At 44.6% G+C, this 21,939-nt stretch overlaps 1 protein-coding gene across 4 annotated transcripts in view; it reads left to right on the top strand.

Moving 5' to 3' along the window:
* The window catches only part of SIDT1 (SID1 transmembrane family member 1), an 84,254-nt gene extending 62,315 nt beyond the window's left edge, over window positions 1–21,939 (top strand). For 2 of the 4 annotated variants that reach the window (XM_084873981.1, XM_084873980.1), the window contains 15 exons: window positions 1,162–1,307; window positions 2,048–2,121; window positions 3,037–3,103; window positions 4,519–4,592; window positions 5,506–5,629; window positions 5,824–5,941; window positions 9,032–9,168; window positions 9,813–9,921; window positions 13,948–13,962; window positions 14,935–15,011; window positions 15,874–15,920; window positions 17,904–18,009; window positions 18,065–18,202; window positions 19,494–19,607; window positions 21,176–21,939. In XM_084873981.1, the coding sequence (XP_084730107.1) occupies window positions 1,162–1,307; window positions 2,048–2,121; window positions 3,037–3,103; window positions 4,519–4,592; window positions 5,506–5,629; window positions 5,824–5,941; window positions 9,032–9,168; window positions 9,813–9,921; window positions 13,948–13,962; window positions 14,935–15,011; window positions 15,874–15,920; window positions 17,904–18,009; window positions 18,065–18,202; window positions 19,494–19,607; window positions 21,176–21,238 (1,409 nt within the window). In that variant the 3' untranslated portion in view covers window positions 21,239–21,939. The remainder of the gene's footprint in view (window positions 1–1,161; window positions 1,308–2,047; window positions 2,122–3,036; window positions 3,104–4,518; window positions 4,593–5,505; window positions 5,630–5,823; window positions 5,942–9,031; window positions 9,169–9,812; window positions 9,922–13,947; window positions 13,963–14,934; window positions 15,012–15,873; window positions 15,921–17,903; window positions 18,010–18,064; window positions 18,203–19,493; window positions 19,608–21,175) is intronic. The other 2 variants (XM_084873982.1, XM_084873983.1) reach the window with 2 other exon arrangements.

Below are 21,939 nucleotides of genomic sequence, written 5' to 3'. Positions count from 1 at the left end.
CTAAGATGAATTGGTTGGATGATCTGGAAGATGCCTTCCAGTTCTAACTTCCTCCAGTTCTATTATTCTGTTTCTTGGATCTGCTAGCAACACTTGAGCAGAATTCCCTACAATGGTTTGCCATCAACCTCCCAAGGCCCCCATGGAGGTTTTTTTATACCCAGCCTGACTAGGACTTGAAAGAAGTGTCAGAGTCTGATGTCAGGGAGCCCAACCTCAACTGATCAACTGTTTCATTCTCAGGTTCCAGGGGAGTGAGGGCAGGCAGAAGACTAAGGCTGAGCTGCAGGTGAACATGGCTGAAGCCCCCCAGTCTTTCCTTTGGGCTAACTTCATAATCAAACCTGCTCAATGCCATTCAGTCACGCACCTGGCAACCCCCAGAGTTCATTAAGTGGCCTGAGGGAACAGAATTCCCAGCCCTGTCTTGTTGGAAGAGTGCTTTGACACGTCCATGCCCTTCCAGGACGCTTATTGGCCTATGAATGCTGCACCTCAAATGTCAGTGTAGACGGACTGGGATCCTGTGTCCCTGCCCTATTGTTCTGTAACTTGGAGAAGCATGTGGGCTCAGTGCAGGCAACTTATTTCTGGCTCTGCCAGAACAGGAGCTTTTTTCATTGTTTAGCCATCTGAACAGAAGAAATAAAGCGGAAGTAGGCTCGGCACATGTGTTCATCAAGCTGCACAAATTCCCATCTGCTCTTGGAAGCGTTGACGGGAACACAAGGATTCCTCTTCCTGAGAATGTTGTTTACATTATGTAATCCTAGATGCAGCATGTGGGGGATTTCCGGGTACAAATACTTGATCCACAAGCCATGTAGAGCTGCTGGATATGAGTGCACTGACAAGTATATGTGGTAGATGCTATACTTAACTATGTGCATGCATATATTTATATATTTATGTTCATATTTTAAATATGAAACATGAAATATAGCATATTATCTTTGCATCCAATAGTTAACAGAGCAGATGTCTTTATATCCTTAAAAATAGGATATAAAGAACGTTAAAAGTTCATTGAGAGAAAGATCATGTGTTGTGGGTAAGGTGTTAGTTTTTACTAGTATGAGTCAGCACTGTGCTTTTCGCAGAGAAGAATGGGCAGCCTGGGTTCTTGGACTTTGGAAGGCAGATGAGCGTTCTCTGTTTCAGACGAGTCAAGCTCCAGTCCCGGCAGGCAGATGTCCTCCTCTGATGGGGGGCAGCCATACCAGTCAGACTCGGACAGCTCCGTGGAGGAAAGTGACTTCGACACCATGCCAGACATTGAGAGTGATAAGAACGTCATCCGGACCAAGGTACCTCTGCCTGGCTGTCCTCTCTGAAGGGCAGTTGATTACAACTTCAGCAATGCCTTTGCGTCCTTTATTTGTTTTCCTTCAGGAGAAAGTCATATTTCCCAAAGGGCTTTTTAGATAAACTATAACTACAGACTAGAAGCAATCCTCTAATTAGCACTTCTTTCTGGAAGGAGAAAGTGAGAACCTTAAAGAGAATCAGAACATCCTCATGGTCTGAAGTGACAGCTGTGGACAATAAAGGAGGGAGGGATCCAATCCTATGTAAGAATAGATCCGCTGAAGGGTGTAGCTGGGAGAGAATTTCTGGTTCTGTGCATATCATCCTTCAGTAGTAAAGTGTGCTTCTTTCTGGTGTATACTTATTATATTGTGTTTATCTGGGAAAGTGTATGAAGGTGAATTGCACAGTTTCAGACCTACAATTCAAGAACCACACTGTGGACCTCTTTGAAAACTGGGAAATCAATTATTGAGATAAAAGAAGCATTTGATTCCCAATAGTTTTTCCACATAAGCCAATCCTTAATAGTCCAAGAAGAAATATTAGGATTTTTATTATGGTATTCTGGGATAAGCAAGATTAAAAGAAAAATCGTGTTAAACAAATTTAATTACCTAGTAAGGGATTGGACTGAAATTTGTAAAGCTCTCCTTTGTATCTTACGGAGAAATAATAATAATAATAATTTTAAAAAAGCAAGTACAGTTTTGCATTTTCTTTTTATTTGGCTTCCCAGATGTTCCTTTACCTGTCAGATCTGTCCAGGAAGGACCGGAGAATCATCAGCAAAAAATATAAGATTTATTTTTGGTGAGTAGATGACCAAGAAGGCCATAGTAATCTTTATTAAAATTTAAAGTTTTTTTTTAATAACTCTGTTACAGGTTTTAGTGTTTAATGAAGCACAGATATAGGTGGTTCAAGAATCCATGCCACATTCCATAGGAAAAATAAACTATAAAAGGCAACCAGCCCTAAATAAATTAAAAAATAAAAATAAAAAAATAAAAGGCAACCAGCCCTAAATTAATAAATACAAAGGAAAAAATAAGAATGGTAGTAGACTCCCATAGGTACAGGGAGCATACCAAATTCTCTTCCAGAAGGCTAATGCAACAGTAACATTAATGTCACTACCTTGCATTAGACATGCTAATCTGCAGCAATCTTCTCTTCTCCTCACCAGGCCCTGCTCTTGGACGAACCAGGAATTTCAGGGACTGGATGCTAGAGCATCTCAGAGTAGCTAAAAACTACACTACACCCCAAAACCCCAGGCTGACACTGTGACGGGTCTTCCAGTTCCTTTCTCTTCCCTATTACTTTCCCCTTTAATTGGATACAGATATTAGAGGAAAACAAGGGACAGTGTGGGCCACATGGAATTTCATAGTGGAACCTTCATTTTGGAACAAAGAGGAATCTAAGAGAGCCACATGCCTTTGTGTGATCCATCTCCCATGACTTGCATTCTGACCATGTTTCCTCTAACAACATCCTTAAGCAATAGATTCTCATTAGTAATCTGGTTAAATCAGAAGCAAGTATTATTTACACTGCTTTAGAAATGACTGGAGAAACAAGAACCACATTATCAGTTTGTAATTGCTTTTGTGAATTGGCTAAGGACTTATGGAACAAAAGCATTCTTTTTTTTAAAAACTTGATCAAAGATTTCATTGTTGATTTGGAAATAGCTATTTCCGGTTCTTTCTGCCTGCATAGGAACATCATCACTATCGCTGTGTTCTATGCACTACCTGTGATCCAGCTGGTCATCACCTACCAGACAGTAAGTGCTGTCCTGAACCCAGAACCCACGCTCTCGTACTGCAGGGAGGGAGCTTTGCTGTGACATACAGAAGAAGATATAGCTTGGGATCAGTCCAAAAATTAGTTTCCCACTTGGGTTCTAATTGGACTTCTCCAATGCTTCATCTTTGATCTTTAAATCTAATTCCCAATTGTTTTATCAGAGGGAGACTTGGGACCTCTTGTATTGTTTTGTCTACCAATCCGAAATTATTACCTTGCACTTATTCATAGTATCTGTCAATTGTGCCTCTGATTTAGCAGTCTGAACTCAACCATGATGGGATAATGAGCAGAGTAAATAAGTTTCCAGATCAAAACAAAGATGCCTGATGTCTCATTTAGCCTGTGTCCTCTCACAAAGTGGAAATATATTTTGTAAAAGTAAAAACAGCCTCATAAAACTAAAATATATTAAAACAAAAAGAAAACAAAATAAAGAAAAAACAACAACAAATAAACATAATAATTAAAATAGCTTAAGAATCCCTAATACTCCTTCATAGAACCCAAGAATCCAGGTCACTTGAGTGACCTTCTCTAGGATTTATTCTCTGTGAGAAAGTCCATTTAGATTAGCACGAGCCTGAAGGTGTTTCCAGTGCCATGGTTCTCAAGCTTTGTTGTGCGTTAAAAACATCTGGGCAACTTTTTAAAATCCCGGTGTCCAAGCTGTACTCCATAGCAATTAGGTCAGAGTCTCTTAGAGTGTAACTAGCCATCAATATTTATTAAATGCCCAGTGATTCCAGTGTACAGCCAACTTTGAGAACCAAAGTTCTAATAATATTTAGCCAATTTCATATTTACTGCATGTACTGCAATATGGGAACAAGTACTTTATGAGCTCTGAATACCACAGTTTATAAATATTCTCTGAATCCTTTGGCGCCCTGTCAGAAGACATATCTGTGGTCTGGGAAGATTCTTGATGATAGAGATAGTGATAAACATGGAAAAGTGAACACCATATCCTCATGTCTACCTGCACTGCGGCTGTTTTCACAGAGGATGGGACAGCTTCATGTCCTCCCAGCATTCATCAAGAAAATAGGACATATCATGGCAGCCCTAATAGGCATGTCCCAATGCTAACATCTTTTGATATTCCTTTTATCATGAGAACAAAGGAAACAAACTCAGTTGAATTCCACTTTGAGGCCGCATAATGGGGAAGATAGAATATTTCAATTCAAAGCAAGATGGCAGCATCTAAAGGAAATGTGCCTGTGCTGAGAGAAGGTGGCAGATAATGACCCAGCCTGATGAGAAGGAGTGCTGGTTGCACTGCGAGTCACAGACAGTCTATTATTGTGAGCAGTGCTGCTTTTTGTGATTTCAGGCTTGGCTCAGGGGCCTGAAAAAACTGCATCTCCTCCTCTCTTGATTTTTCAGGTGGTAAATGTCACTGGAAACCAGGATATCTGTTATTACAACTTCCTCTGTGCTCACCCCTTGGGTGTCCTGAGGTAAGCCCAGTCCATCGGTTGCCCATGAGGCTTTTAGAAATGCCTTTCTATGTAATGCAGCTATCTCAGTTTTTAAAAAATACTAAAAACATCTGTGGAAAACTACCCCCATCGTGGATAAAGAGGAATTTAAATCAAGAAGTAGAGACCAGACATACTTCTCTCCTTCCTATAGAAGGTGTCAGGAAATGTTCCTAAGAATAAGCTGCTGAGGCGAGGGCAGGGATGTTTTTGAAAACATCAGGTTCCTAGCTGAGATGACACTTTTCCCTGGGCATGAGCTGCAAGTACATTCAACCCATTAAACAACCTCGTGAGGAAGACAGTGTCTCTATCACCATCCTCCTTTTAGATGAAGATGGAAGGATTTGCTGAAGGTCCCTCAGCTGTCAGTGATGTAGGAACTTGAACATATGCTGCCTCTAAGGCCATGCTGTAGCCTCCAGAAGTGAAAAGAGTATTAGCCTGGGAGTTGGGAGCCTGGCTTCTCTAGAACAAGTTTTCTGAATTAAAGCCACTCGCTGTGACCAGCTAACATCCTGAAATTCACACACATAATCAATGAGAATTTCCTTTCACAGTGTAGCTGAAACATTTGCCCATACAGCTCATCTTTGGAGCATCTCTCTTTCCCAGGATTCATTGCATACCAGTGCTTCCAGGACCAGAGAGGACTGGGAGCATAATAGGGAAGCACAGTGTGCATCCCTGAGAGGAAGCAGCCACATTTTACAGGCGTGGCATCCTAAAATGAAAGGTTAAAGATGATCTCTGGTGATTTTCCAGTTCTGGAATCTTATGAAAAGGTTAGGGGTGGAAAACACAAATGCTGAGTTCCCTCGCTAATTCGTGCATTCATTCTCAAAATCTCTCTGATTGCCTGACTCTCTCATGGTTTCTCTCATCCCTTTAGTGCCTTCAATAACATTCTCAGTAACCTGGGGCACGTGCTCCTGGGCTTCCTCTTCCTGCTGATAGTCCTGCGCCGGGACATTCTCCACCGAAGAGCCCTGGATGCCAAGGACATCTTTGCCAAGGTGAGCAGAGGGTGGGTGAATCAGAAGTGGGAGCCACAAAGGTTATGATCCAAAAAGGACCTATAAAAGGGGAAGAACATCTTATTGGTGGTGATTATGGTTTATGATGCTTGAGGCCAGGCTTGGGCTTCCAGGTTCTGTGGCTTTGTCACTCACTGGTGTCTTTCTGTTGACCATGCTCTCTCCTTTTCCAGGAATATGGGATTCCCAAACACTTTGGTCTCTTCTATGCTATGGGCATCGCATTGATGATGGAAGGAGTGCTCAGTGCTTGTTACCACATCTGCCCTAATTACTCCAACTTCCAATTTGGTAATTAGAATTTACATCAACTACATAGATTTGAGTTATAGGAGTCTTATCCTGGGACCCTCCCAAAAATGCCAAGGTCATACCCGCAAGAATTAAATACCATTTTACATGAGCTAAGGGCACCTCACTATAGGGCATGGTTTCCACATATTGTACCGTTTTTTTCTCTCTGATCATGTTTTAGACTAGAAAACTCCTAAGACTGAATGTTGTTCTCGTGGCCACATCTGCAGGGGAGCAGTGAGCTGATCATTAGGTGGCAAGTCAGGTAGAATTCACCAACTAGTGTCTAGAAAGGGCCTTCGGTATAACTTGGCCTAATTTAGCAGTTAGATTACTTTGGGATGGATGTAATAGAAAAGCCTATTCAAGTTGAATGAAATAATAAGGACATTTATCAGCTCACCACCTGAAACTCCAGAGGCAGAAATGGCTATGTAGTTGCTCTGGTTCCACTTCTCACCCTGTTGCTTTTATCCTCAGACTGTCAGGGAATTTATAATGGCAAATACAGTTACAGCCGATTCTGGCTTCCTGTCTCCACCCCACGAAGTTGGGAGGACACAGCTTCAGGAGTCTTCATTTAAGAGAATGGAAACGTCGTTTCTAAAATCCTCCCCAGATAACGTCCCCCCACAGTTCAGTAGCTTAAACAGTCATGAGCCCAGTCCAGAATCATTCCCTATGTGCTAGTTAGCTCAGACGTGGGTTTCTACACTCATCACAGTGGCAAAGGTGAGATTACCTTTAGATCCATGGGACCTATCCCTGGAACCAGGGGTGGGGTTAGGCTTCTTGAAGCATACTGGCAGGACAGGTATGCATTTCTGAATTGAAAACAGGGCTATGAAGTTTGAATTAGCACTGAGCTGCTGTCAGGAAGCAGGGGGAAGAGGTGATGCTGGTAGTAGGCAATTAACAATGTCCTCTGTACTCAAAAATAAGGGTTTTGCCGAAACCGGTTTGGCTCAGTGGATAGGGCGTCGGCCTGCGGACTGAAAGGTCCCAGGTTTGATCCCGGTCAAGGGCATGTACCTTGGTTGTGGGCACATCCCCAGCAGGGAATGTGCAGGAGGCAGCTGATCAATGATTCTCTCTCATCAATGTTTCTAACTGTCTATCCCTCTCTCTTCCTCTCTGTAAAAAATCAATAAGATATATATTTTTTTAAAAAGAATAAGGGTTTCTGAAACAGTCATTTTTATGTTTGTGCTCTAGCCTCTGTCTATTAACTTAGAACACCACAGATATTCTGTCTTATTTTTTTTATTTATTTATTTTTGCTTAATCCTCACCCAATGATCTCCTTTCCAATGATTTTTAGAGGGAGTGGAAGCAAGGGGGGAGAGAAAAAGGAAGAGAACTATTGATGTGAGAGAAACACATCAATTGGTTGCCCCCTGCACATGCCCCAACCCAGGCCAGGATCGTAACTGCAACACAGGTACATGCCCTTGACTGGCAATCGAACCAGGAATGTTAAGTCCGAAGTCCAAAGTTCTAACCACTTAGAAAACCAGGGCTTTCTGTCACATTTTAATTTTTTTTAATTAGAAAACATTTTTAAGAGGGAAAACTATAGAGAACAATATCATTCACCACTCAGAATGAACAAATGCCAATAGTTAAAAACATTTGACTTAAATCTACTTTTTAAGAAATAAAATATTGTGTAAAGTTCGTGGTTGAACTACTTTCCAAATTTATTCCTCTCTTTCCTTCCTCGGGGGCAACAACCATGTTTAATTTGGTATTTATTCTTTCAGTTTGTTTTCATAGTTTTACTACATTTATAGTAAATTGATATTAATTTACCACACTGTGTTCTGCAACCTTCTTTTTTCATCCAATAATATGTTTTCAAGATTTATAAATATTGAATCAAGGACAGCTAGTTCATTCATTGTTTTGAGGATTGTCATATTCTGTACTAAAAATATATCACATTTATCAATTCCTCTATTGAACAACCTTCAGATGTTACCAACATTTTGCTGTTACAGATAGTGCTACAGTGAACATCCTCATGTTCAGCTCTGTGTATAGGTGAAAGGGGTTCTCTGGGATACCTAAAAGTGGAATTTGGGGGTCACCTGCAATGGAAGATGTGCACCTTCCATTTTACCAAAAGCTGACATGTTTCTCTCCGGAGCATTAATTCCCACTCCTGCTAGCTGAGGGAGAGTTCCCATTTTCCCACATCATCCTGGTGTGTGTAATAGTCAAGTATTTAAGTATTTAAATTCTTATTAGATTATTTAGTAACATGGACTATTGCATTGTTGTTTTCATTTGCATTTCCATAACTCTCATGCAGCTAAGCCACATTTAATTTCTAGCTGATGGACATCCCTAGCCTATAAAGCTATGCAGGAGCAGCCATCAGTGTGGTTGTATTTCAGGATGCTGAGAAGGGCCTCCTACATCCACCTAGGATTCATTTTATTGTCACTCACACTGCCTTAATTGTCACCATTAGGGCTTTTTCTGTTATTGTTGTTGAACACCAGCGTTTAAACACAAACACCCCTGTGAGCGGGAATAGTCAATTATTTATCATACTAGAGGCCAAATGCACGAAGATTAGTGCAAGAATGGGTCTTCCTTCCCCTGGCTGCCAGCACCACCTTCGCTCCGTCCGGAGCCACCTTTCGGCTTCCCACGCTGCCCAGAGACCCCGAGTAGCTGGGGTGGTGTGGAACGCCTGTGTCCCATCCTGCCACTGGCTGCTCAGTGCCTGCATATGCAAATTAACTTACCATCTTTGTTGGGTTAATTTGCATACTCACTCCTGATTGGCTGGTGGGTGTTGCAAAGGTACAGTCAATTAGCATGCTTCTCTTTTATTAGTGTAGATCATCAGATAAGTGTCTTCTGTGAACTAGGCACAGCTTTGGAGGGATTCAGAAGTGGAATATATGGGGGTTTCCTAGGGAATGTGCCTGGAAGGCAGACATATTGGAGGTCTCCACATAGTCTAAGGGCAACAGATACCCCAAGGCCTAAAGGGAGGGGGGCTTCCAAGGCTGAGGAGAAATGTATGTTGCCTGCTGGATCCTGATGCTCTCGGCTCCTCCTCTGCACCTTCAGACACCTCCTTCATGTACATGATCGCTGGCCTCTGCATGTTGAAGCTCTACCAGACCCGCCACCCAGACATCAACGCCAGCGCCTACGCCGCCTACGCCTCCTTCGCCTTCGTCATCACACTCACGGTGCTCGGCGTGGTGCGTCCCTCCCCATGACTTCAGCCTTCCTTACAGAGCGAACCCTCCTGGAAGGTTTTCTGTTGTTTGTTTTGGGGAGCTCAGGTGGACAGAATTGAATTAATCGTAATCAGTGGTTCATGGCACTCTCATCATTGATCTGTTCATGGCATTTTACTTACTTATTCGGCTAGTTATTTCTATAATGTGAATGGCACCTGCAAAACTACCCCTCAAGTGTTTTAATATAAAGCTGGGACGTCACTCGGGTGAGACTGAAGTAGGGATGTGTAAGACTGGAGAGACTGACTTCAGAGATTGGAGACCACTTTCTAAGCATGCATGGACAAGTGTTACCTGTCTGCAGGCATTCGAAGAGCAGTAGCCCCCAACTTTAAACCTCTCACCCCTTCGTCACTGCTGTTGAGCTGCCTCTCCCCTTTCCATTTTTATTTGGCCAGCTAGCCATTCTTTTGCCTGCCCTGGGTGTAGTAAGACCTCTGTGAGATCAGTGAAGGGGATGAGGTGAGGGGGGCGGGAGTAGGCAGGGGGACAACGTCATGCACAGCTTGGTTTTTGACTCCTTATGCCAATTTGAGAGAGCTGATTTTAGAAGTTCTGTGGGGAAAACACCAGATGAAGGTAATGTCCATCTTTTCTCCTAGGTGTTTGGAAAAAATGACATCTGGTTCTGGGTCATCTTCTCTGCGATCCATATACTGGCCTCTCTGGCCCTCAGCACCCAGATCTACTACATGGGTCGTTTCAAGATAGGTGAGTGCCCTTTTGCATAATACTACACACACTGAGAAAACAGTTCTCCCTGATCCTGAACAGATGTGTTACCAGCCATCGTGAATGCATGCTCTGAATTATGTATTGTGTTTAATAGCATATATTCTCTCCAAAACCTCCTCTCCTTTACTGGATTTTAGTAAACTACTGTCACTAGGTCTAGTCACCTGAGAAACTAAGCTTGCCACACCTCCAGCTGCAGGTCTCAAATGCTTTGCAATCCATCAAACTTTGAAAGCACATTTGCAGAACGGCATTTTTACCATACCACCAATTCTACCTGGGGATGCTTTTGTTTTGTTTTGTGGCATTTAAAAGGGCCATTTCTTGCCCTACCTGGTTTAACTCAGTGGATAGAGTGTCAGCCTGTGGACTCAAGGGTCCCAGAGTCAATTCTGGTCAAGGGCATGTACCTTGGTTACCGGCACATACCCAGTAGGGGGTGTGCAGGAGGCAGCTGATTGATGTTTCTCTCTCAATGATGTTTCTAACCCTCTATCTCTCTCCCTTCCTCTCTGTTAAAAAAAAAATCAATATAATATATAAAAATAAATAAATAAAAAGGGCCAGTTCTTTAACCATGATAAATGGATATATAAAAGTATTCTTTTCAAGTTCTGGGACTGGAACTTTCTGAGACCAACTTGCCAATGTTAGTGGAAGGATATCCTCCTGGACTCCCTCTGACCATGTGAACATTGAACACTGAGTGTTCCACAGAAATCAGCTCTGCCTGCTGTTGGTCAGTCATCACACGTGGGAGCAGGTCCAAGTCATCTTGGAGCATTTAAATTTCACCTCCTTCTCCAAGGCCACATTCTGAACTCCTGGATCCTAGGCCTCCCCTCCCAGAAGGCTTTGACCCTGATCTCCGAGTCTGCACTGCCCCGTTCCCGGGTCTATCTCCTGGGGGCTGGGGGGCACCATTGGAGCATGTACTTCCATGGGCAAGGAGTGGCCATTTGGATGTAGAACAAGGGTGTCCTGTGAGACCCCTTAAGATGTAGGACAGAGACAGAGGTGGGAAGAAAAGAGGAAGGGGCTGGGGACCAGCTCTGCAGGAGAGCTATGTTCTGAGGAACCTCGAATTCTAAATTAGAACCTGGACCGTCTAGGTTGTAATGAAGGCATATTCTATGTATCAGTTTATTGGTCATCTTTCTTGTCTTCCTTTTCTTCCACGAATTTAATAGTTGTTCTTTTTTAATAGTTGCTTTATACTTTTAAAACTTATATATATGATATATGAGCTTTTATTTGCAATCTTCCCTATATATTTTTTTTTTCTTGACATAGACCAAAGAATATTTGTCTGACTTTATGGACCACTCACAAGCGGAAAATAAGCTGAAGCTTCTGGGTTCTCTCTGAATTGGAAAAATAAAACTGAGTGCAGATACGGTAGTCCCACACTCCCCTCACTCACTGGGAATACGTTCCAAGTCCCCCAGTGGATGCTTGAAACTGGATCATACCAAACCTTATAAATACTATGGCGTTTTTTTCCTATGCCTACATAACTATGATAAAGTTTAATTCCTAAATTAGGCATGATAAGAAGTCAACAATAATAACTAATAAGAAAATATAACATTTATAACAATTTCTGTAACCAAAGTTATGTGAATGTGGTCTCTCTCTCTCAAAATATCTTACTGTACTCACCTTTTCACATCAAGAAAGCGCTTTACGGCTTCTCTTTGGCTTGTCTGAATGGCAGAGTCAATATTCTTGCACTTTGGGGCCATTCTGAAGTAAAACAAGGGCGACTTGAACACAAGCACCGAAATGCCAGGACAGCCCAGGCAGTACCCAAGATGCTGCTGAGCTTCCGGTGGGTGCGCAGCGCTGGACGCTGTGGGGGCGCCGAGTCAGGTCCGGACAAGTCTTGGGCCTCACGAGACTTCACCATGCTACTCGGAATAGTGCGCGTTTTAAAACTTAATGACCTGTTTACCTCTGGAATTTTTTATTTAATATTTTCTGACCCCAGCCCAGCCAGGTAGCTTTGTTGGTTAGAGCCGTGGTCGGCAAACTGCAGCTCGCGAGCCACATGTGGCTCTTTGGCCCCTTGAATGTGGCTCTTCCACAAAATACCATGTTCTGGGTGAGTCTATTTTGAAGAAGTGGTGTTACAAGTTTAAGTTTAAAAAATTTGGCTCTCAAAAGAAATTTCAATCATTGTACTGTTGATATTTGCCTCTGTTGACTAATGAGTTTGCCAGCCACATCGTCCTGATACGCCAAAGTTTCAGGTTCGATCCCCAGGCAGGTCCCGTAAAGAAGCAACCACTGGGGACATGAATAAATGGAACAACAAACTGATCTATAAATAAATAAATACATACATACATACATACAAATTTTAAAATACATTATTTTAAATACATTATTAAATAATTTAAAATACATTATTAAAATAACCCGTTCGACTGCAGGTAACTGAAACTGCGGAAAACAAAACCACGAATAAGGGGGGACTGCTTATGTGTGATGACCATGACTACATAGAGGAGTTTTGAATACATTTATACCACATGTATATTGTATACCACCTTTGCCCATTACAATTTTGCAATGCTGAATTCGATTATCTTTATGAAAAGAAGGAAGTGAATGCATGATGTATGGCCAGGTAGCATATACCCGCCAGGGTCTCAACAGAAAAAAGCTGCCACACAAAGACAGAGGAGGTTTGTTCGTGAGGGCCTCTTCTTGTGACAGGCCGGGCGGAGAGGAGTGGAGGGCAGCCCGCAGCCCCGGGCTGGGCTGCAGCGGGAGGCTCTGCCGGTCCCCGAGCCCAAACGGACAAGCGGACAGGCGGGAGGTGTAACCAAACAGGCAAAGGGAGCGGGGCGGGAGGAGGCCACCCTGAAAAGAGCAGGGACCTCCGGGTGGCAGACACAGGGAGGGCGCCAGGGAAGTAAACCCCTGAGGTCGCTCTCCTTCCGCTGCTCCTCCATCTCCTTCGGGGTCTCCATTGACCAAATCCACGCAGGAATCCCCTCCCCCCCCCTCCCCCCCACACACACACACACATGTCCGCAGTCAGCTGCAGGCTGTGCGGAACAGAGCCGTGTGTGCGTAGAAAGCAGGTCTGAAGGGGCAGGCAGAGGCAGCCCGTGTGTAGCTTAATGGAATAGCTTCCATTTGCTCACCCAGGAGTCTCCCCCACATGGTTATAGACTTCCCAGAGCCAAAGGGAAAACTCTCATTTCACTGTGACGGAGATTGCATTCAGATTTAGTTCCCAGGCAGGAAGCTGAGTGAGTGGACAGAGGCACCTCTCTGCCCATGTCATAAGCTGCCTTTGCCTTCTCAAACCGCAGGCTTCTTTCTCCGCGGCCCTGGGGCCACACTTGACAATAAACACGGACACAGGAAAGGCAGCAGGAGGGAGGCAGAGCGTTTCATACAGGGACAGAGACCCGCAGACCTGCCTGCCCAGGTCGCTGCCAGGTCCCCAGAAAAGGACCCCAGAGATTGCTCATGAGCAGGGCGGGCTGTGCATTGTAAGCGGGACACAAAAAGAGACAGAGAGAGAAAAATCTGATTCTCCCCTGGACAAATAGTTCATTTCTGAATGTCTGAGACAGGCAGGAAAAGTCTGTTCTTTACCAGGAGCCAACGTGACTTTCCTAACCAGAAAATAACTTCCGAGTCATTCATTTAGAGAGAAAAGGAAAATAAGCAGCCGAAACCGGTTTGGCTCAGTGGATAGAGCATCGGCCTGCGGACTGAAAGGTCCCGGGTTCGATTCCGATCAAAGGCATGTACCTTGGTGGCGGGCACATCCCCAGTAGGGGGTGTGCAATAGGCAGCTGATCGATGTCTCTCTCTCATCCATGTTTCTAATTCTCTATCTCTCTCTCTTCCTCTCTGTAAAAAATCAATAAAATATATATTTTTAAAAAAAGAAAGAAAATAAGCAGTAGTTCACCTGTTTGGCTATCTTCTGACAGCTCTTTCTCTTTCCTGTGTCTCCTCTGCTTCCCACTGGTTCAGACGTGTCTGACACAGGTAATGTCCAGCAGCCCTTCGCAGGGTCCTACATTATTTCCTTGACAAGCGCCCCTCCCTCTGGGTTTCCCGCCGGCCCCAGAGCACCTCCCTCCCGGTGGGGCAGGGTGGCGGGTGGGGGAGCCAGAGAGAAGCCCAGCCTGTGCACGCTTCTGGGCTATCGCATGGACCTGTCCCTTCTCCCCTCTGTGTGTCTGGTGAAGGCTGGCTACAGTGACCCCAGGGGTAGCATTGGCAGGAGAGCTGGACCCACCCTCACTGGATGCTTGCCCAGCTTGCATGTGGTGTCTACAGTGTGGACAGCTCGGAGAAAGACAGCCCATCTGGGATCCCGTCTCTGTTCCCATGGCCGCTAGAGCCCGCACCCTCACCGTTTCCTTCTTTCAGAGGGATTGCATTTTTTAAAACTCTTTTCCGTCTTGTTCTTCCCATCGTCACTATATTCCTTTGATTACTGTTCCAGTGCAGGTTTGGGCTTTCTGAGCATGTCCAGTCAAGCTCAGGATCCCTTGGTTCAGTGCTTTACTGGCTCATAACCACTCTGAGAAACACAGATTAGAACGTTTGCAGCCCTTCTGGAGAGAGCAGGTGTTTTAAGGCGGGCCCCATGACCTCTGCTATAAGAGAAACACTACTGGAGTAAACTGCAAACAAAGGGAAACTTAGCGGGAGGAGACCCTAAAAGAGTCGGCCAGCCACCCAGATTACTTGTGATTGTGGTTACATCTGTCCATCTTGCTTGCCCCTCTGCAGTAGCGCCCAGGGGTGTGGCACACCCTTCAGGAGAGCACGGGTGGTGAGGTGAGGGTGCCATTTTTAAAGCAAACATTGATTGTGCGCCTATCGGGGGCAAAGCACCATTTTTATGAGATGAAGGCGACATCGTCCAGACCCCAAAAGCTCGGGCCCTGTGGGAATATCTTGTATTATCCCTGACCAAGCCTTCTTACCGTGCGATTGTGTCCTTGGCAGATCTGGGGATTTTCCGGCGGGCCGCCATGGTGCTCTACACCGACTTCATCCATCAGTGCAGCCGGCCTCTGTACATGGTACGTGTGTGCTCCCGCACCCCACAGCTTTCTCCCAGGGAGTGGGGGGACAGCAGGAGGGGCAGGCTCAGGGCAGTGCCTCAGCCTCCCCAGTCCAGAGGGCCAGATGGTCCAGGTGGCTGAGGTCCAGGCAGGGGGAAGAAGCATGCTGTTCATTCTTCTCGTTCATAAAAAACAAGCTGGGAACGTCCCACTTTTATAGATGAAAGAATTCTAGTATAGAAAGAAAAAATATGCATGTGGGTGTGTACAGAACTATGGAACAGTGATCCCTGCTGTGGGGTGTCCCTGTGAATAACCCTCCGAGGAGGTAAGATAATCACCAGGATGGCAGGCATAAGCAAGACTGTCTCAAGCAAACTGGGACCGATGGCCACTCCGGTAACTTTCCTTAGGAACTTACACTGCCTCCATTATACAGTTGTTTGATTTCTATGCATTGGGCTTGTTTTGTTTTTTTACAATGAGCAAGGATATTTTTTCAAAATTGTGGATATTGCTTAGTGGTTGAAATACAACTTTTTAAAATTCTCCATTCTAGTTTTCGGTATACTATACGTTTCTGCACTGAGCACAGGAATCAGGGCCCTGGGCAGAGCTATGTCTTGGCTCACTGGCTACACACCCCCTCTGAGCCACTGCCCTGACCTTCGCAGATGCTCAGGGAACCCCTGTCAGCCCTGCCCAAATAGCATCGCTAGTCAATGGTTCACTTAGCACCCACTAGTGGTTTAAATCAGAGGGTTTTTACGAATAGGAATGTGGAACTCCCTCAGCCCACTACAGCTTGTGGGGACCTGTGGGCACTAAGAATGGAGGGGCTGAGCTGCGGGCTTTCACTGTTCCCTTTCCTCCTTCCCAGGACAGAATGGTGTTGCTCGTCGTGGGGAATCTGATTAACTGGTCCTTGTAAGTAATCTCAGGAAAACACCTTTTTTCCTCTTTACTGATGTCTCTAACACTGGTTTAGCTTTCCTTGGTTGTCATTTTTGTAGAGAAATCTGAAATTAAGGAGACCATAGGATTGAGCTTGCCCTAGAGATTTGAGAGAAAGGTATTTTTCTCTTCAAAGAATGCACTAACAAGCTCTTGTGTACCAATACTGGCCCGTCTTAGAGCGTTGAATTCAATGCATTGAATTCATTTGCTCAACAAGACAAACATCGAATTAGTAGATAGATAGATAGATATTATGTCTATAGTTGCAAAAATGCAACGTAGTTTTAAATATTTTTGTAGAACTTTCCATAAAGGCTATCCAGCCATTTGTCTTAGTCTCTCTCTGTGTGTGTGTGTGTGTGTGTGTGTGTGTGTGTGTGTGTGTACACATGTACATGTGTGTAAAAGTCTCTTTCCTATTTATTATCTCCCCCCCAACACCCAGGTCTTATTTTTCCTACTCTACCTACATCATTCTTCCTCTACTTTCCCCTCATTATTGGCCCTTTTTCCTGCAAATGGCCTCAAAATAGAACTATACAACAGATGTATATTTTTGCTAGCTGTATCTATTCTATGCAACCTATTTTCAACTAAAAAAAATGTGAATGAGCCTGACCGTATGGCTCAGGTGGTTTGGAATATCACCCTGTACACCAAAAAGGCTTGTCAGGGCTCGTAGGAAGGAGGCAACTAACTGATCTCTCTCTCCCCCCCCCTCTCTCCCCCCCTCTCTCTCCCTCCCCTCTCTCTCTCTCTCTCTCTCTCTCTCTCTCTCTCTCTCTCTCTCATTTCCTCTCTCTCTCTCTCTCTTAAATCAATAAAACATATCCTCAGCCCTAGCCGGTTTGGCTCAGTGGATAGAATGTTGGCCTGCAGACCAAAGAGTCCTGGATTTGATTCTAGCCAAAGACATGTACTTCGGTTGCAGGCTCTTCCCTGGCCCGGGACCTGGTCAGGGCACATGCAGGAGGCAACCAATCGATGTGTTTCTCTCACATCAATGTTTCTCTCTGTCTTTTCCTCTCTGTCCCACTCTCTCTAAAAATCAATGGAAATATATTCTCAGGTGAAGATTAAAAAATATATAAGAATGAGTGAGATATTTTATGAATCCCTCAAAAATAAGTAGGTTTCGCTGCTTTTTCTAGTAGTTCTTCACTGATGTGCACCTCTGGGTCAGTGACCTTTGATAGAAAGATAACTCTACTTCTGTTGCCCTTTAAGACACAAAAGGAATGAAAGAGGCATACCTTCAGGGGAAGCCAGAATCTTTTCAGGATAATTTGAATCTTATTGGGGCACCATATGCTTCTGGAAGAAACTCCCCACAGTGCTGCCACCAAGGGATGGCCTCAGGATAAGGCTTATACCGTGCAGGGCCCCTGCTTTACCCGGGGATGAGTCGAGATGGATGATCCTTGGCAGTGGTCACCTTGGCAGTGAGGCTTTTTGGGAATTACCCTTTTAGGGCAGACCCCACAGACCTGGTGACTATAAGATAGGGTAAGGAATTTTAAAACCATGGACAACAATCCAAAGTTGGTCATGTGTTTCAAGCCAATTATTGAGATAATTCTACTTCTAGTAATCTAGTTTAATGAACTAATCTTCAGTGCAAAAGCAAGCACAGTACGTCTGGAGGTGTTCACTCATTCATTGTGGTGTGCTTTATAATAGTGAGAGACTGAAGGGCGAAGGGAAAACCCTTCATTTCAACCAGAGAGGAAAGACGATTCTTTATTGTGCGTCCATCTATGGGAATGGTTAAAAATGAATGTGCTAAAGGAAATGTAATCTGTTAAAAGTTACTTATAATATGTTAAAGAGGGTGGGGTTTTGTTTTTTGTTATTTATTTCCCTCCTTGCAAAAATGGGAGAGGGAACGTGAAAAAGTCAAAATGTCACAAATCCACCTTCATGGCTGCAAAATAACCCCTCCCATTTGCTCAGCGCCCTCTTCGGCCTGATCTACCGGCCCAGGGACTTTGCCTCCTACATGCTGGGCATCTTTATCGGCAACCTGCTGCTCTACTTGGCCTTCTACATCATCATGAAGGTAAGCGAGGCGCTGGGAGCCCAGCGCCCGGGCCCGCGGCTGGCGGTGCAGGCAGCTCCACAGCCTCCGCTTCTCCCCGCAGCTCCGCAGCTCCGAGAAGGTCCTCCCCATCCCGCTCTTCTGCATCGTGGCCACCGCCGTGGTGTGGGCCGCTGCCCTGTATTTTTTCTTCCAGAATCTCAGCAGCTGGGAGGTAAGAAAAGGGTTTTTTTCCCCCCCAAGGTGTGGTCTCTCTCCATCTGTTTTCTGGTCATTTTGCTTCCCTCTCTCTGTGTGCTAGCTGCTGTTTATCATTTTTATATCCTCTCAAACAAAAGCTTTTTCTAAAAACCTTAATATCCACACACAAATGCTCAGCGAATGGCACATTGTCAACATTATCAGGGTAGCACTCACAGATGTGTAAGTCCTACAGACTCTGCAAATGTGGCCTTCCTATTGTGTTGTGTTATGATCGTGTTCTCAGTGAATGTTTAGCATGTGCGAAGACGTTGGTGAATGTTTCTTCTCCCCCTTTCTCATCATAATCACCATCCAAAAACCCGTATCCATGTGCAGGGGTTTAAAAGTCCATATCATAGACTGGAAAGCTGAGGCCTAGGAAATCAGTGATATTTCTGAAGCACAGAGCATGTAAGTCTCCACTTCCATTTCCGCAATCACCAAAATCAATTTTAGAACATTTTATCGCTCCATAAAGAAACTCCCCATTTCTCCTGAATTCCTTAGCCCTAAGCAGCCACCAAACTATCTTTTGTCTCTATAGATCTGCCTGTTCTGGACACTTCTTAGAAGTGAAATAATATACTATGTGGCTTTTGAATCTGACTTTCTTCATGTAGCATGCTTCCTAGATTCATCCATGTGGTAGCATGTATCAGTATTTCGTGTCTTTTTATTGCTGAATAATATTCCATTGTATGGATACACTACATTTTTTCTAGTCATTCATCAGTGGATGGACATTTGGGTTGTTTCAACTTTGGGGTTCTTATGAATGATGCTGTTCTGAAAATTCATGTGCAAGTTATTTTTGTGTGTGTGTGTGAACATATGTTTTGCTGGAAGCTAACTTTTTTTTTCCTTTCATTTTTCTTATTAAGGTATTATATGTGTACATATCTTTACAATCCCCCACACACACTCCCATACATGCCCTCCCTCCCCAGAGTTTTTCGCCCACTGGTTATGCTTATATGCCTGCATACAAGTCCTTCGGTTGATCTCTTATCTCCCCCATATGTCCCTACCCTCCCCACTGTAATTTGACTGTCTGTTTGTTGCTTTACTGTCTCTGTATCTATCTTTTTGTTCATCAGTTTATAATGTTCCTTATTTTTCATAAATGAGTGAGATCGTGTGGTGTGGAAGCTAACTTTTTGAGGCGGGCATCCAGGGGCACTTGTGTAGCTTTCCGGATGCTCAGCCCTCTGCACAGCTGAACTGTGGGAATGCCCGTCCACACCCGCCTCGCCTTCTTCCAGGGAACCCCGGCTGAGTCCCGGGAGAAGAACCGGGAATGTGTCCTGCTGGACTTCTTTGATGAGCATGACATCTGGCACTTCCTGTCTGCCATGGCCCTGTTTTTCTCATTCTTGGTGAGTTGACACCTTTTGGTTAATTTCTTCTCTCTTTACATCTGGTACTCTCTTTTTTCTCCTTTCCTCTTTCTTACACCCTCTTATCTATTCCCTTCTAATTTCCCTTTCCAATTCTGCATTGTAATTCAATGTACAGATTGTTTCATCTTTACATTGTACCTTCTGGGTAGGTAGTTATTTTAAGACACAGGGTGACAAAATGATTTTCCTTAAGCTTCACAACATTTGGTCATCAGAGCTCACATGCCCAAAATCCCCCAGGCTCTGCTTTTGGCATCCACTCCAATTTCCATAGCATTAGGCTATTCCTTATGTTATCCTCACATTCCTCCTTTCAGTCTCAGTGAACAGAAGTCATTTACAAATTCCTGGAGTAGCTCAGGATAGCATCCAGGCCTCTGTTCCCTTCTAATCTGTCAGTTCCAAATCTTTCATGTAGTCCCTTCATTTCTTAACCCAAACACCTTCCCAGAAGCCACGCGTATGATAACATCCTCAGAAGATAACACCCGGCATTCTTTCACACTAACTTTTACTTTCATAATTAAAAGCCCCTGGTACCTGCACAGGTTCATGACAAATAGCAGGAGTCGGTCTCCAGGAGTCCCAATACTGCCCACTTTAAGCAGTCTCTGCTGGCCTTATAGTCTCAATAGTGGAGCAGGGCTACCCCCTGGTGGCCAGTCTTAGAAGTTTAATCTGTATACTCTTACCTAAGGTTTCTATTTTTTAGTCACTTTCATTAGAGAGACCGAAGTGGAATGAAAGTAGAGAAGAGGATACACTTTATGCATAGTAACATTTTATGCAATAAGACTTCATTTCCTTTAGGTCTTGACCTAAATGGTCCCTTCAAAGTAATGACGTCCTCAACCACCCTTTCAACATGTTTTTATCTCCCTTACTCCATACATACTTCCATGTTCTTGTCATAGTTTGACTTTTATCCTTAGTACATATTATCATCTAACATACTATACTTAGCACAGATTTCTGTCTAACATAGTACATATGTTTTACTCATGTATTTGCTTCATGTCTATAGTCCTCTTTTTTTTTTAAAATATATTTTATTGATTTTTCACAGAGAGGAAGAGATAGGGATAGAGAGTTAGAAACATCGATGAAAGAGAATCATCGATCAGCTGCCTCTTGCACACCCCCCACTGGGGATGTGCACGCAACCAAGGTACATGCCCTTGACCGGAATTGAACCCGGGACCTTTCAGTCCGCAGGCCGACGCTCTATCCACTGAGCCAAACCAGTCCCGGCATGTAGCCCTCTCTTTAGTGTAAGCTCCAGGAGGGTAGGGATTTTTTTCTCTGTCATTGCAAGTTGTATTTCCAGCACTTAGAATAGCACGTGGTAGGCCTTGGTTAATTAATAAATGAGCTATGTAATTAAAACAAGTGCCTGTTCAGGGCATGGCATTGTAAAAAGCTGCAAAGACACAAAGACGAGTAGAGGCACATGTTTCACTCCGCATGAGACTCAGAGAGAAAGTAACTACTTCCTGCGACTGTGACTGTGCATTCGTTTCACTTCTCCATCCCTCTCCTTTCAGGTTTTGTTAACTCTGGATGATGACCTGGATGTGGTTCGGAGGGACCAGATCCCTGTTTTCTGAGCTCCAGCATGCAGAGAGGAGAGAGGAAGCGCTCGATCTTGGTGCTGTTTCATGAAAAATGCAGGGCCCGCAGCAAAGTAACCACTGCCAAACTCTCCACTCACCCCCTGTGGAGTCAACTCTGAGTACACTCACACACAGAGGAGAGGAGCAGGGGAGAGTCAAACCTGCAAGGGTGGAGGCAGAAGGGAAGATGGGGCTATGGACAGAGGCGAGCCCTGAGGAGTCAAGAAGCCCCCATCCCTTTATGTCGCAACTCTGAACTAAACATGGACAACCACTGCATCAAAGTCAACTCGCTCTCTTGGGGCCCCTCCCACCCTCACCTGGGGCTCATCAGCAATGGCTGAATGATGCTGCACCCTTTCCTCCAGCTGCCCCCATGCCCACCAGGTGGGCACCCTTTGCACTTCTGTACTGTCTGCTGCTCTAGACATCTCCGAGCACCAGCGCCTTGTCCAGGGTCCTGGGCTGAAGTTGGCTCCTTGGCTGATGGTGGCTCCTCAGAGTCTGGCAGAGGAGTGGGCCTGATGCCCTACTCACCTGGGATAGATGTTTTATCAGCAGCAGCTGGGCACCCCCTCAGAAGGACTGCTGTGTGTTCCCACAGGTTCCTCACCTCCCCGGGGAGACTCTGGATTGGGCCTGTCACACACTCCCAACAGGTCGCTGGGACCAGAACTTGGGTGCTTACCTATTCC

The sequence above is a fragment of the Pipistrellus hanaki genome (assembly GCF_964339955.1).
Source record: "Pipistrellus hanaki genome assembly, chromosome: 2".
Classification (NCBI taxonomy): domain Eukaryota; kingdom Metazoa; phylum Chordata; class Mammalia; order Chiroptera; family Vespertilionidae; genus Pipistrellus; species Pipistrellus hanaki.
The sequence above is the reverse complement of the archived record's forward strand: the minus strand, read 5'-3'. Positions and strand labels throughout refer to the sequence as shown.